This window comes from Haliaeetus leucocephalus, unplaced genomic scaffold, assembly GCF_000737465.1.
Source record: "Haliaeetus leucocephalus isolate CR32 unplaced genomic scaffold, Haliaeetus_leucocephalus-4.0 Scaffold555, whole genome shotgun sequence".
Classification (NCBI taxonomy): Eukaryota; Metazoa; Chordata; class Aves; order Accipitriformes; family Accipitridae; genus Haliaeetus; species Haliaeetus leucocephalus.
This window is the reverse complement of record NW_010972991.1, coordinates 11,748,654-11,761,655: the sequence shown is the minus strand read 5'-3', so window position 1 is coordinate 11,761,655 and position 13,002 is coordinate 11,748,654. Positions and strand designations below refer to the sequence as shown.

Sequence of the window (13,002 nt, the reverse complement as noted above, 5' to 3'; positions counted from 1 at the left end):
GGTGAGGGTTGGGGTCAGCTCCCCACACCTGGTCTCTGCTGCTCCTTCCTCCTCAGGGGGAGGACTCCACACTCGTCCCCTGCTCCAGCGTGGGGGTCCCTCAATCCTTCACGAATTTCTCCAACGTGAGTCCCTCCCATGGGCTGCAGTTCTTCCCAAACTTCCCTGGCCTGGGTCCTTTCCGCAGGCCGATCTCCAGTCACAGCCTGCTCCAGCGCGGGCTTTCCCACAGAGTCCCGGCCATCTTGGGGGGCCTCCGCTCCCCCGCTCCCCTCCCTGTGCTGGGAGCGGACAGCCTGCCGTCTCACCACGGGCTGCAGGGGCGTCCCCTCCTCCGGCACTCCTCCTCCCCTCCTTCCTCACTGACCATGGTGTCTGCAGAGGGGCTCCCCTCGCATTCCAGTCCCCCCATTCACTGCAGGTTCCCCTTCTTAAATCTGTTCTCTCAGAGGCGCCGCCACTGACGGGCTCAGCCTTAGCCAGCAGCAGGTCCGACTTGGAGCCGGGGAAGCTTCCAGAAGCTTCTCACAGGAGCCACCCCTGCAGCCCCTCCCCTGCTACCAAAAAAAGCCACTGCGCCACACAAACCCATAATAAGTATGTAGAGAAAACTTTTTAATTTGTCCAATTAAATCTTTGGACACAGTGACCATATGAACATTTTAAAATATCTCTGCAGATATATGCTGGTCTTGCACGCTCTCAAACACAAGCCAAATATATATTTATGAAGTGTTCAAAAATTTCAGTTTGTGCTACTTCGTCACACCTCCACTTCTCATGATTTTTAGATAAACTTATCCATGCTTCTTTGCACTGATGCAAACAAATGAATAGCTGTCACAAAATGATTATACCCTTTTCCTAACAGTGGAGTTTTCCAATCTCCCATACCATGTCTGTCCTTTTGAAGACCACACATAGTGAAATTTTCTGATGTTTTTTACCAGAACATTCTGGTAGACTTGTCATTTTCTAAATAATTTTATTTTTAACTTTAGAAAATATATAATTTTGGCTACTGCAAAATTGCTTTCTGAACATAAACATATGAAAGATTCTTTTAGTCAATACAATGAGACAGAAATATAGTGGATTGAATTATCCAGTTTATCCCAGTAAAATTGCAGCAGGCATGCATTTTTTCTGTTTAAAATAGATCTGAATTTGTTTCATTGATTTCAATGCAATGTTAATTGTGTGATGAATATTTAAATGTCAAATCAATTAACCAGTTAGGTACTGGTAATTTTGGAAAATACATTCCCTTGGAACTGTGAACGGAGCTTGGGTATATAATCACAAGTTATTATTCAATTATTTAAAGCTATTTCTATTATCACAGTGCAAACTGGGATAACTAATTAGAGCAAAAAATTATATTTTAGAAAACTATTGAGTCTGACATCTCTTTTAAAAGTAGTGAAGCACCTTACTCCTTAAAAAAAAAAGGACAAACATACTCTTTGATATTTACTGATAGTATATTATGCCTTATGCTCAGAAATTTCTTAAAAAGAACAGAAAACAAAATATTACCCAAGTTACAAAGTAAAATACTTGCAAGGAAATGTCAGAATTGAGGTTGCCATTCTCTCCTTCACCTACACATGCACCATCTCACTGCCACTAATAGTGCAGTTTAACATTAATTGTGGTTTCTCTACAACTATATCCCTGTCTGTGCCTCCTGTATGAGCCCCTCAGCCATACTCTGTGGGGAGCTTAGCTCTATCCCCGGCCACATTGCTTTTTCCTCACAGCTGTACTCCCTGGATGGCCCCTGGACTTGGTTCATTGCTTGCCATGTAGGGTGCTGTCAATGGACTCTGTTATCAGTCCCCAGCTCTGCCCCTTGTGTTCAGCCCTTGCAGAATTGTGCCCTGTTGGTAAGAGCACAGCCTGTGCAGGGTTACCCTCGGCTCCTGCCTCGTGGCCCTTCGTGGAGCAGCCCTGCTTGTGCCACTCCCTAATATATGGCAGTAGCTACTGCAGTGAATTACCTGTAGGTTATACTAAAAAATATTTTCATAACATGCAAGAGGTCTCATCAGCTGACCCAAATTGACTTTTGCAAAGCAGTTGATTTATGTGATGTTTTATCAGTTCAAATCATACCTTCCGTGAACTTCATTTAAAAGCGGGATTTCTTATCACTAGTGCAAGCAAAACTCTTGTTTCTCAAGCTGGGCACCCAGAAAATTGAGAACATGTTTTTGATATGCATCTTCAAAAAGCTTGGCTGAAATGATTCCTCTAGTAATACACACAAAAACTATGTGAACAGCAGAAATTCTGAAAAAAATGGAACAAGAGTTCTATCTGGAAATGCAACACATTCACTCAAAACAGCAGTCAGAAGTATTAGCTGCTTTCCAAAATAAGGTGTATACAAAGTTGCAATTTAAAAGTATCATATAAAAACAAACCCTGATTTTTTTTTTTTTTTTGAGGGAGCTATTTGTATAAATATGAAAGAAAGAGTACACAAAAGTCACAAAGATACACATGGAGAGCAGCAAGGAAGCCCTAAAAATAGACAGTGTCTATGACATGACCCAGAAAGACTCCCAAGTACGAAATTTTGCTAAAAGCTTGGTTCAAATACAGGTAGTAATACTATCTTTCAGCAAAAATATTTTTTTTGTAGGTGATTGCAAATATGATTTATGGAAAGATTTTTTTTTTTCCCATTTAGTTCAAAGATTTAAAACTATTCTATATTTTCTCTATAGTTTGAGGCAAAGATCTACCATGTTAAATACGCTAAATCAAGCATATACAGTAACACAAAGATGAAAGTGTAATATTGACTGTACACTTTCCATAATGGCCATATCTGACATGCTTCTCTTCCATTTGTTATTGTTTAGCTGCCATTTAAGTGCCATCTAAACCAGTTAAGGCTGTTAAGCATTCACTGAAGACAGTCAATGACTGCAAACTTCAACAAGATTCAATTCTGAGGAGAACAATTAAACAAAGTACAAAACTGCATAAGGATAGAGTCAGAGGTTATGAGCTTTACAAATAACCAATCCGCAAAATCTTCTTCAGTCACACAGAAACTTCTTTCAATCAAAATATTGAAGTAGAAAAAGAAATAGCGGCCTTGGCAAGACAGTTTTTTTAGCTGTCCAGTTATATATTTTACAAATATACCTGTATAGTCCCATGAAAACATTTTTGTCTGTTATAAAATTAAGGGGAGGGTGACTAGTGTAATCTGATTACATTTTCATTAATGTCACTAAGTAAAATGATAAATTCCACTGTCATGCTGGAAAGAAATTTTCCACAAGCAACTGTACGTCAGTAAAACTTTACTTGTTTAAGTAAAAGCTTTTTGCAAAAAGAAAACTCTAGGAAACATCACCTTACTACTTGCTACAGCAATCCAGGAAAGTAAACGTCACCATGAAAGATTTAGTAAAGCTTGCATAATTTCACTATCACACTTTCTTAATTTAAAACCCAATTCTGCACTCACACAAATATGTACTATTTTTCTACTGCACCCACACACTGGCAAGATTTTGTAAGTCTTGCAAAAGCAGTCTGTTTCAAGACCTACATGGAGGCTTAATTGTATTTTCCTTTTTAAGTGCTGACTTATTTTATTCTGTTCTACAGAACTCTGTATCCTATTCTTCACCAGAATATAGTGGCATCCTAAATATACAATACTAAAACTTTTGTGCATGCCAGGCTTCCTTGACTTTCTTCTCAAGACACTGACATTTTAAAAAAAATGTATCCTAAAGTTCCAGCTTTGAAGGCTTAGTTTAATATAAAAAGAATCTTGGACACATATAATCTATATATGTAGACAGGCATCTATATATTTATGCGTGCAGATAGATATACATAGATACAATCATATGTGTGCACACAAATATATATAAACCTTCTCGGTAGCTTGAACAAGACATACAAAGAACAAAAATTCTGCCTTTGCAAGATATTATTTTCCTCTTCCTTCCATCCCCCTAGCTTCCTTTACCTGTTTTCTCTGAAGCTCATTAAAACTGTAACTCAGTTAAGACTGTAAGTTCCTAAAAGCAATGATTGTTTTGTTCTTTTGCACTTGTGCAGAATGTTGTTCACATACTCTTTCAGATTACAATTTAGAGTGGATTCACCAATGGGAGTCCTGACTGACAGTGAAGGCCTTTTTGGGCTCCTACATGTGATCAATCTCCATGTAAATTTTATCTTTTGAGGAGTGGGCAGAAAGGAGGAAAACTACATGTTCTTGTTTTTTCTTGTGAAAGACAACCCTCAAATCTTTTAGCTATAGGTTCCCTCTTTCCTGCAGCAGGTATCAGAATTGCATACAAACACTCATGAAACAGAAAATAAAAATAGAAACAGAGAAGTACAAAGAGAAACAATTTCATTAAAGATACATTTCTCCATATCTGCTGACTGTTACCCATTTGACAAACATAATTCACACCCTGCACAGATTTGAGATGAAGAATTTTACTGCTGTACTTTCCTTCTAATACCATGTTACATTTTCTTTGTGGTGGACAGATGCTGGACTGTTGCACAATAGTTCTAAGAAAAAAATTCATTACCAGTGAATCAACACTTGCCATATAATATTATAAAAACACATCCCTTTATTGGAGCAGCACTATGCAAAGTAAATTGAAACTGGATGTTCCCTGATTAGGAATACATATTACATTCTTCATCACAGTGTCATAGAACCATAGAATGGTTTGTGTTGGAAAGGACCTTAAAGATCATCTAATTCCACCCCCCTTGTTGTGGGCAGGGACATCTTTCATTAGATCAAGCTGCTCAAAGCCCCATCCCACCTGAACTTGAACACTTCCAGGGATGGGGCATCCACAACCTCTCAGGGCAACCTGTTCCAGTGCCTCACCACCCTCATCATAACCAATTTCCTCCTCATATCTAATCTAAATCTACCTCTTCCAATTTAAAACCATTGCCCCTTGTTCTGTTGCTACAGGCCCTGGTAAAAAGTCTCTCTCCATCTTTCTTATAAGCCCCCTTTAAGTATTGAAAAGCCACAACAAGGTCTTCCCAGAGCCTTCTCTTCTCCAGGCTGAACAACCCCAATTCTCTCAGCCTTTCCTCATAGGGGAGGTGTTCCATCCCTCTGATCATTTTTGTGGCCCTCCTTTGGACCTGGTCTAACAGGTCGATCTCTTTCTTGTGCTGTGGACCCCAGAGCTGAATGCAGTACTCCAGGTGGGGTTTCATGAGAGCAGAGTAGAGGGGAAGAATCACCTCCCTCAACCTGCTGGCCACACTTTTGATGCCGCCCAGGATACAGTTGGCTTTCTGGGCTGCAAGTCCACATTGCTGGCTCATGTCCAATTTTTCATCTACCGATATCCCCAAGTCCTTCTCCACAAGACTGCTCTCAATCCATTCATCCCCAGTCTGTATTGATACTGAGGATTGCCCCAGCCCAGATGCAGGATGTTGCACTTGACCTCACTGAAATTCATGAGCTTCTCACAGGCCCACTCCTCAAGCCTGTCAATGTCCTTATGGACAGCATCCCTTTCCTCAAGCAAATTAACTGCACTAGTCAACTTGGTGTCATCTGCAAACTTGCTGAGGGTGCACTCAATCGTGCTGTCCCTGTCATTAACAAAGATATTGAATAGTATTGGTCACAGGGACACCACTTTTTACTGATCTCCATTTGGACATTAAGCTGTTGACTGCAAATCTTTGGATGTGGCCACGCCGCCAATGCCTTATCCATCACATAGTCCACCCATCAAATCTGTATCTCTCCTATTTAGCAACAAGGATATTGTGTGAGACCATGTCAAAGGCCTTACAGAAGTCTAGGTAGATGACAACTTGTCATACAGAAATCAAGATAGATGATAATAAAGATAGGTAGCAAATGTATGGATAATATATCTGTTGCTTATTATGTATCCCTCAAGCCACAGCCTTCCAGAATTGGACATCTGGGCCATGACTTTGAAGTAGACACTGATAAAAAATGTTCTGTGACCCATCACACTCTTGATTTTTCATTCTTGTAATCTCTTAGTGTTAGAAAATGCTCATACACAACTGCAAAAATTACCTATTCTATCTTAAATATGTTTTTTCTTATCTCTCTCAAAAGCCTCCTGTTGCAAAGATTACAAAAGTTCCACCACTACCAGATCACACAAACTGAGACCTCTGCATCGCATATTCACTTTACATTCATTTATCCATGCTTATATGCTTATTAATTATGTTTTGTTGAGACAAGATTAATTTTAGCACTTTTACTAGAATTAAAGCACACCATATAGATTTTAAGACACTTAAAATTAATTAAGGAAAGTGCACCTTAAAGTCTGCATAAGAAAGAATCTATAACTTAAAAATATTAGCTTTAACTATTTTCTCAGATATTTTAAAGATATGAATACAAGTTACATTTTAATAATATTTATTCTTTACCTTGTCCTAAAGTTTGCAGGATGAGGATGCCCATCATACAATGACAAATAATCATATTCTTCTTCTAGAGCAAAAGACTGAAAGACGATCTGTATTCTGTTTCTTTCTTCTGCTATTATAACCCATGTACAGTTTGCACCATTTGGATATCCATATGGGAAGCCAGGGCTTTCTATAGTGCCATTAAGTCCTTTTAATGTTCCACCACAGGTATAAATAAATCCTAAAAAAAACCCAAGGAAACAAAAGTTAGCAATCCATTTTTGTATCAACCTTCAATAAAATACATCATTGGAATGAATGATTTCTAAAAAATTATCTAAATACTTCTTTGTAAGTACTGCATTTAGAAAGGTAAACCCCATGTTTTAGTACAAATCCTGGCTACTTATTGCAAAACAAGCCCACCCACCTAACAAATGTGTTTTCCATACTGTTTACATAAAGACATATGGTAGCATCTTTGCAAATAAATATATATAAACAACATCTATGACTAAATTTCATTGCCTATGAGGCAAAGTATTTGCGTCAATTCCCTTTTTTATAAAAAGGAGGAGAAGCAACCAGAGCAAAGTAAATGAGTCTTCTTTTGGTGAAGGTCTGATACAGGTTGGATCTATTAACCTTCTGTTACTCCTCCTCAGATTTTGCGACTGGAAGAGGCTGAAAGGCTATTTATTGTGAACAAGCTTTTTCCAATCAATAATTCTTGTTTATGAAAGCTGTGTAATTAGAGAGTCAATGTGAAATAGCCATCTGTTGCATCATTATATTATCTCGTGTAAACAACTGCCTTGTGTATTTGTAACCAGAAAGAACTTAGTAAGCTTTTCTATATCTAAATAAAATATTAAGATGAACAGCTTATGTATTTTGACTGACCCTAAGTGGATGTTATTATTTAACCCCAGTAGTCAGCTAAGCCCCACACAGCCGCTCACTCAATCCCCCCTGGTGGGATGGGGGAGATAATCAGAAGGGTAACAGTGAGAAAACTCGTGGTTTGAGATAAAGACAGTTTAATAGGTAAAGAAAAACCTGTGCATGTAAGAAAAGCAGAATAAGGAATTAATTTGCTACCTTGGCAGGCAGGTGTTTAGCCATTTCCGGGAAAGCAGGGCTCTATCATGCCTAACAGTTACATGCAAAGACAAACACCATAACCGTGAACATCCTTCCCCACTTCCTTCTCCTTTCCTTCAGTTTTTATCACTGAGCATGATGTCATATAGTCTGGAATATCCCTTTGGTCAGTTGGGGCCAGCTGTCCCAGCTGTGTCTCCTCCCAGCTTCTTGCCCATCCCCAGCCTATCTGCTAGGGGGGACAGCATGAGAAAGAGAGAAGGCCTTGACACTGTGTAAGCACTGTTCAGCAATAAATAAAACATCCTTGTATTATCAACACTGTTTTGGTCACAAATTTAAAACATAACACCATAAGATCTACTATGAAGAAAATTAACTCTATTCCAGCCAAAATCAGTACAGTGGGTCAAAGGTGAAAAGTGCATCTGCCAATAGATCCTTTTTAACATGATTATCCCCAAATGTCAGAAATAGCCTCTACATTCCAAAGCCAAGTTTTCTTGGACTATCAGCAATTTTCTTTTTATATAGAAAATCCATTTTCTGAGAAAAAATAGAAACAAGAATAATTATAAAAATATCTCCCCCAAGTCACTGTGTACTGGCAGGGCAGGTCCTTTTCTATACTCTTGCTGTCAATTCTAATGCTCAGTTACAGCAGTTCCTAACTCCTCTAGGTCCTTAGGATATTTTTTTCTTTCTACCAGCTTTGCAGTCTGACTGTAGGTCTACATCCCCTTTCCAGGCTTTCTGCTGTCTTATCCCCTAAACATTAGACCAGTTTTCCTGCTTTACATTTTTCACCCCCGAAAAGCTTCTCTTCTCCAAGCGTGCTCAAAGCAAGCCCCCTCTGCTAGTGGGGGGATTTCATCAACTGAGAAAAAACACAAAGCGCTCAGCTGCTCAGTATGCTCTTTCAGAGAAACATGATATACATTTCATAACAAACTACAAACAAACAAACCAGATGCCGTCTCTTATACACATATGTATATACTTGAGCTCATTAAATCATCTTCTTTATGGCATATTCACAAGCTTGTCTTTGTGTTGAGCATCTAAATGTGCAGAGACCCCTTTCTCTTAAGTACTAAGCAGAAATCTCTTCAGATTTTACAGTCTGTATTGCTACACTGTAAAGTAACTTTTCTTGACAACAGAAGAGGGACACATCCAATATTTTTATCTTGGCTTTTCATATTTATCTCCAATGGTGAGAAAAGATGCCTCTTATGAAGTGTAATTACTCTTTTACTACAAATATGAGTATGTCATACATATATTGGACAGAGACGGATTGGAAGATCCTCTTGAAAAGTAATTAGGGCTTTGTTTGCCTCTTCTGACATGTATAGCAAATTTTACCTTCTACTGGAAATTAGCTTAGAGAATTCATTTTCATATCAGTGCCTACGCACTTCATTTGTTATCAACCTTCATTGCTAGGAGTCTGTTTTATTTATGTCTTTCTGCATCTCCCTCATATACTCAAACTATTTTTAAATCTCCTTTATGTGTTATTATTTATTATTTAAGCTCAGCTGTTTTATTTAGCACTTTAAAAATCTTTTGGAATACAGTTTGTGTGCAAGTCACTTTACAAAACTAAACTATTTACTCATCATAAGATCTTCATCCTAGAGATCTAGCACCTCCCGCCAAATATAGTTACTGGAATAAGACTTTTAAAATTGCTAAGTGTACATATATTTATAAATTTAGTTTTTCCTAGAAATCTCTTGCTGAGGCCTACTTCAATTGAATTAGAGAAAAATCTTAGAGTGAGAGAGACTTGAAAATTAAATAGCATGCACTGTTAATTTCTATGCATCTCTCCAGACCAAGCGTGGAAAGCACAGTGTGAATTTTGGCTCAATGTCAGAATACAGCTCCGTAATTCAGAACCTGTGTCACTGTTGCTATATCTAAGTCAGGATAGCTATCAATTACAAATGTACTATTCTGTTAATTCAATGCAAGCTGTAAAGAAAAACTCAAATAAGTCTTCTGTGACCAAAATAATTTTTTTTTTCCTAAAAAAAGAACAGAGCCAAAACAATGAGAAAGTACCCTGTGAGATAACACACTACTTATTAAGGAATGTAATGCTTCATATTGGATCCAATAATTGTTCCTATCTATACATATATATATGAAATACAAATTTCCATGACACATAAAAGTTCCACTTATACCTTTTACTCTATGTCCAAACTATAACAAAAGAGAATTATTAATATGCTGCAAGATGATATAACTTGGATATTTTTCAGCAATAACCAGCAGAATGTAATGCAGCTATACACGTGTCAGAAGATACATTTTTAATTCCAAGAATGGAAAAAACAAACAATGAAGTTTGATTTTCATTGGTCTACTCTTTTAGTCTGTAAAATAAAAAATCATGCCAACAGAATCCATACAACGTGCACTTTAATCTCTACTTTCTTATATTAATCCATTCTGTAATGCTCTTCACCTTGGCAGACCAACTTGGTTATATTCAAAATAAACAACATGCATTAACTGACTGGTCTGATCAAATGTTGAAAACATGACATTTACTTTCACAAGGCAAAATTCATGCTGGAATAACTGATAGCGTACACTGTGATCTTTTTCATCTAGGTTTCAGAACTAGCATTCAAACCAGAATTTACTTCCAAACTGTATTTCATTAAAGAGGTTTGATTCAAAGCATGAGAGAAAGAATTTTGAAAAGCTTGAAGTTAGACTAGAAAAGAAAAATACTTGTTGAAGTGTGAAGATGAACAACAGCACTGATGATATTCTCTTAGTAGTTAGTATGATTCAAATTTTCCATTGCATTGTTTTCTACCAGATTTTAAAATTTAGATGTTTAATTCTCATCAATTTTACATGGATAAATATTTATTGAAATCAGAAAACACTGCTGTTCTTCCTGATTTCAGTCACCCTTTGATTCATTATGGGATTACAGTAAGTGACAGTAACAACAGTTCTTACTTAATCTATTTGACTTTCATCGCCTTCTAACAAAGCGAGTAATACACCATATCGATACCCTTTGCCCTTGGTTGTCCCATAACTATACTCACTCGATACACAAGATTGTCTTTTTCTTTTCCTCTTGACCATTCAATTATACTGTTTAATAGCTATTTCTACAGCTCTCACCTTCCAAGTACTCCACACCTTTTGTTTAATCTCCTTTGGTTAAGGTATCCTTTAATAGTAGTCATCACCATAAGATAATGACAGTGTCTGCCTTGATTAATGCATTTACACATTTCTAAGTTGCTTATGTATTTCCTTTTAAAGAGGTATTTAATACTTGCTGTCATTTACCTTAAGAGCAAGCTGAGAAAAGGGAAGATGAATTGTTCACATGCTGCTTTTTTGATTCTGTCTTTTCTGATATCCTGATCTTCTTTCATCTCTTTCACTTGCACTCACCTTAAAGCACAATCATATCCTAAAGTGTTCCTTAGCCATGTGATCCATGTTCATCTCCCTTTTTTTGTGCAAGCTACCTATTTGCAAAATTGGTTTTTTCCCCCAAGATGGTAGTCCTCTTCCATGTAGAATCCATCAACTTTACTCACTTGTGTCTCCTGCTCTTTGCATGTTTCTGCAACACCTTTTTCTATTTGTGATCTTTGATCACCTGACTGTCTTTGGCAGCAAGGAGCAGTTAATTTTCATGATGACCATAAATTAGGAAGGATTGTTCTCCTAATTCTCTTCTGTTGTGCTAGATTCTCTTTCTGTTGACTTGCATTATCATCACCTCAGGTTTTATGGTGCCTGTGTGTTCATCCTTCTTGTTTCCTTATTCTCTCCTATAGTCCTGTTTCTGAAACCTCTTGCTTTTGTAGTTTCATATTATACTCTCACATGTGTTTGTTAGCACTTCAAAGAACCTATTGAAATGCTACAGTGATAGATTTCATAGTGATGTGAACCCTTCCCTGTTTTGTGAACCCTTTTCTCCCTCCTACCAATCCTTCCTTTATTTGGAAAATATATACACAATCTTTCTTTCTAAACCATCTCAGCTTCTCTATCATTTTAATTGTTCTGACATGCCTTACACCAAGACCTTTGAGCCCATTTACAAAATGGAGAAGAGGAAGCTCTCATCAGATGTAATGACTGTATTTTACTTCGGACTATGTTTGAAATTTACCTTTTTATCTCTTCTCATCGTTAGTTCTCTTCCATTTATGCTTTTCCATTTCCCAATAAGCCTCTTTTCTGCACAAAAGAAGCTTCCTTTCTCTAACCTCAACTTCCAACACAGTTTTATTGGCTTTTTTCACATCAGTACAAACATGGAAGATAATTGCCTCCTTTAATGTAGTGGATCTAGTTCCTTCCTACTCTCCACCTTTATCTCTGCCTCCCTCAAATACTTGCATACTTCTTTCTTTCTCTACTGTGCTTTGATAACAGGTGTGGCTGGTGACTTTTACACTGAGGACACTCACTGGTGTCCATTTCTACCAGAACATTATAACCCCCTGGCTTTTTCTGAGTCTCATTTTCCTCCTGTGAGAGGCATGGAAGGTGCACATACCAGCAGCCACCCTGCACCACAGCACACCAGAACCAAAGTATGCTGCACCCCTGTAGTAGCCCGCAGTGGGGTAGGTATCCATACCAGCTAGAAGGCATTAGAGCTGCTGCTGTTTCAGAAATGTCTATCTTGTATTCATATGGACCTCCATGCCTATTTAACCCAATACTCTGTACTTCAAAGAATCCTTCCCACAAGCTTTTACAATGAGCTTTCTACCAGTTGAACAAAGTCTACATTTAATATTTCACCTGACCATTAAAAAAACCCAAATAACCACAGACTGATTATGTGATTTTTTTCTTTTTTAAGTGGTTACATCTATCTCTGTGGGTTGGATTTTTTTGCTTTCTATTTTTGTCAATCATTCTTTTTTTTTTACATATAATGCTTTTTCCTTGATTTTAGGCTGTTTTCTTTAGTCTAGAGAAATTCCAGATATGCCTAATAAAGCCTTGTAAAAACCACAAAAATCTTGTGTTTGTGAGGTGCACAATCTAAGAAGAACACCATTGTAGCGCCTCTGTGAAAATCAGCTGAGTTCCAAGAAATTTAGGATTTCTTAACTAGATTGCCATTTCATTTCAGTTTGTTCTTAAAATCATTTGCTTTCACAAACAAGATATTTGAATGCTTATTCTCTGCACAGCTTACTGGAAATTGTGCCAATATGTAGACATTATAAAGTGTTCAAAAGAAGCTTGTTTTAAGACTCTTTCTTTATCTATGGTTTGTATCATTTTAAGGTTATGAGAAAAGATGGTTATACTTCTTTGCAAATAATTGGGTAAGATAGATTGTCTTGCCCTTGCATAAGCTATAACAAGGTGCCAAAATGACTTTTCCAATCATTTGGTAGGGTTGGCTGGAAACCCTATAACAAACTCAGTGGA

General features: G+C 37.5%; 1 protein-coding gene across 1 annotated transcript in view; it reads right to left on the bottom strand.

Annotated features, from left to right (window-relative positions):
* The window catches only part of CSMD3 (CUB and Sushi multiple domains 3), a 659,839-nt gene extending 647,648 nt beyond the window's left edge, over positions 1-12,191 (bottom strand). Inside the window, exons 1-2 of the mRNA XM_010577127.1 lie at positions 12,110-12,191; positions 6,460-6,682 (exon numbers count right to left, since the gene is read on the bottom strand). Coding sequence (XP_010575429.1) covers positions 6,460-6,682; positions 12,110-12,191 — 305 coding nt within the window. The remainder of the gene's footprint in view (positions 1-6,459; positions 6,683-12,109) is intronic.
* Between the last annotated feature and the right edge of the window lie 811 nt (positions 12,192-13,002).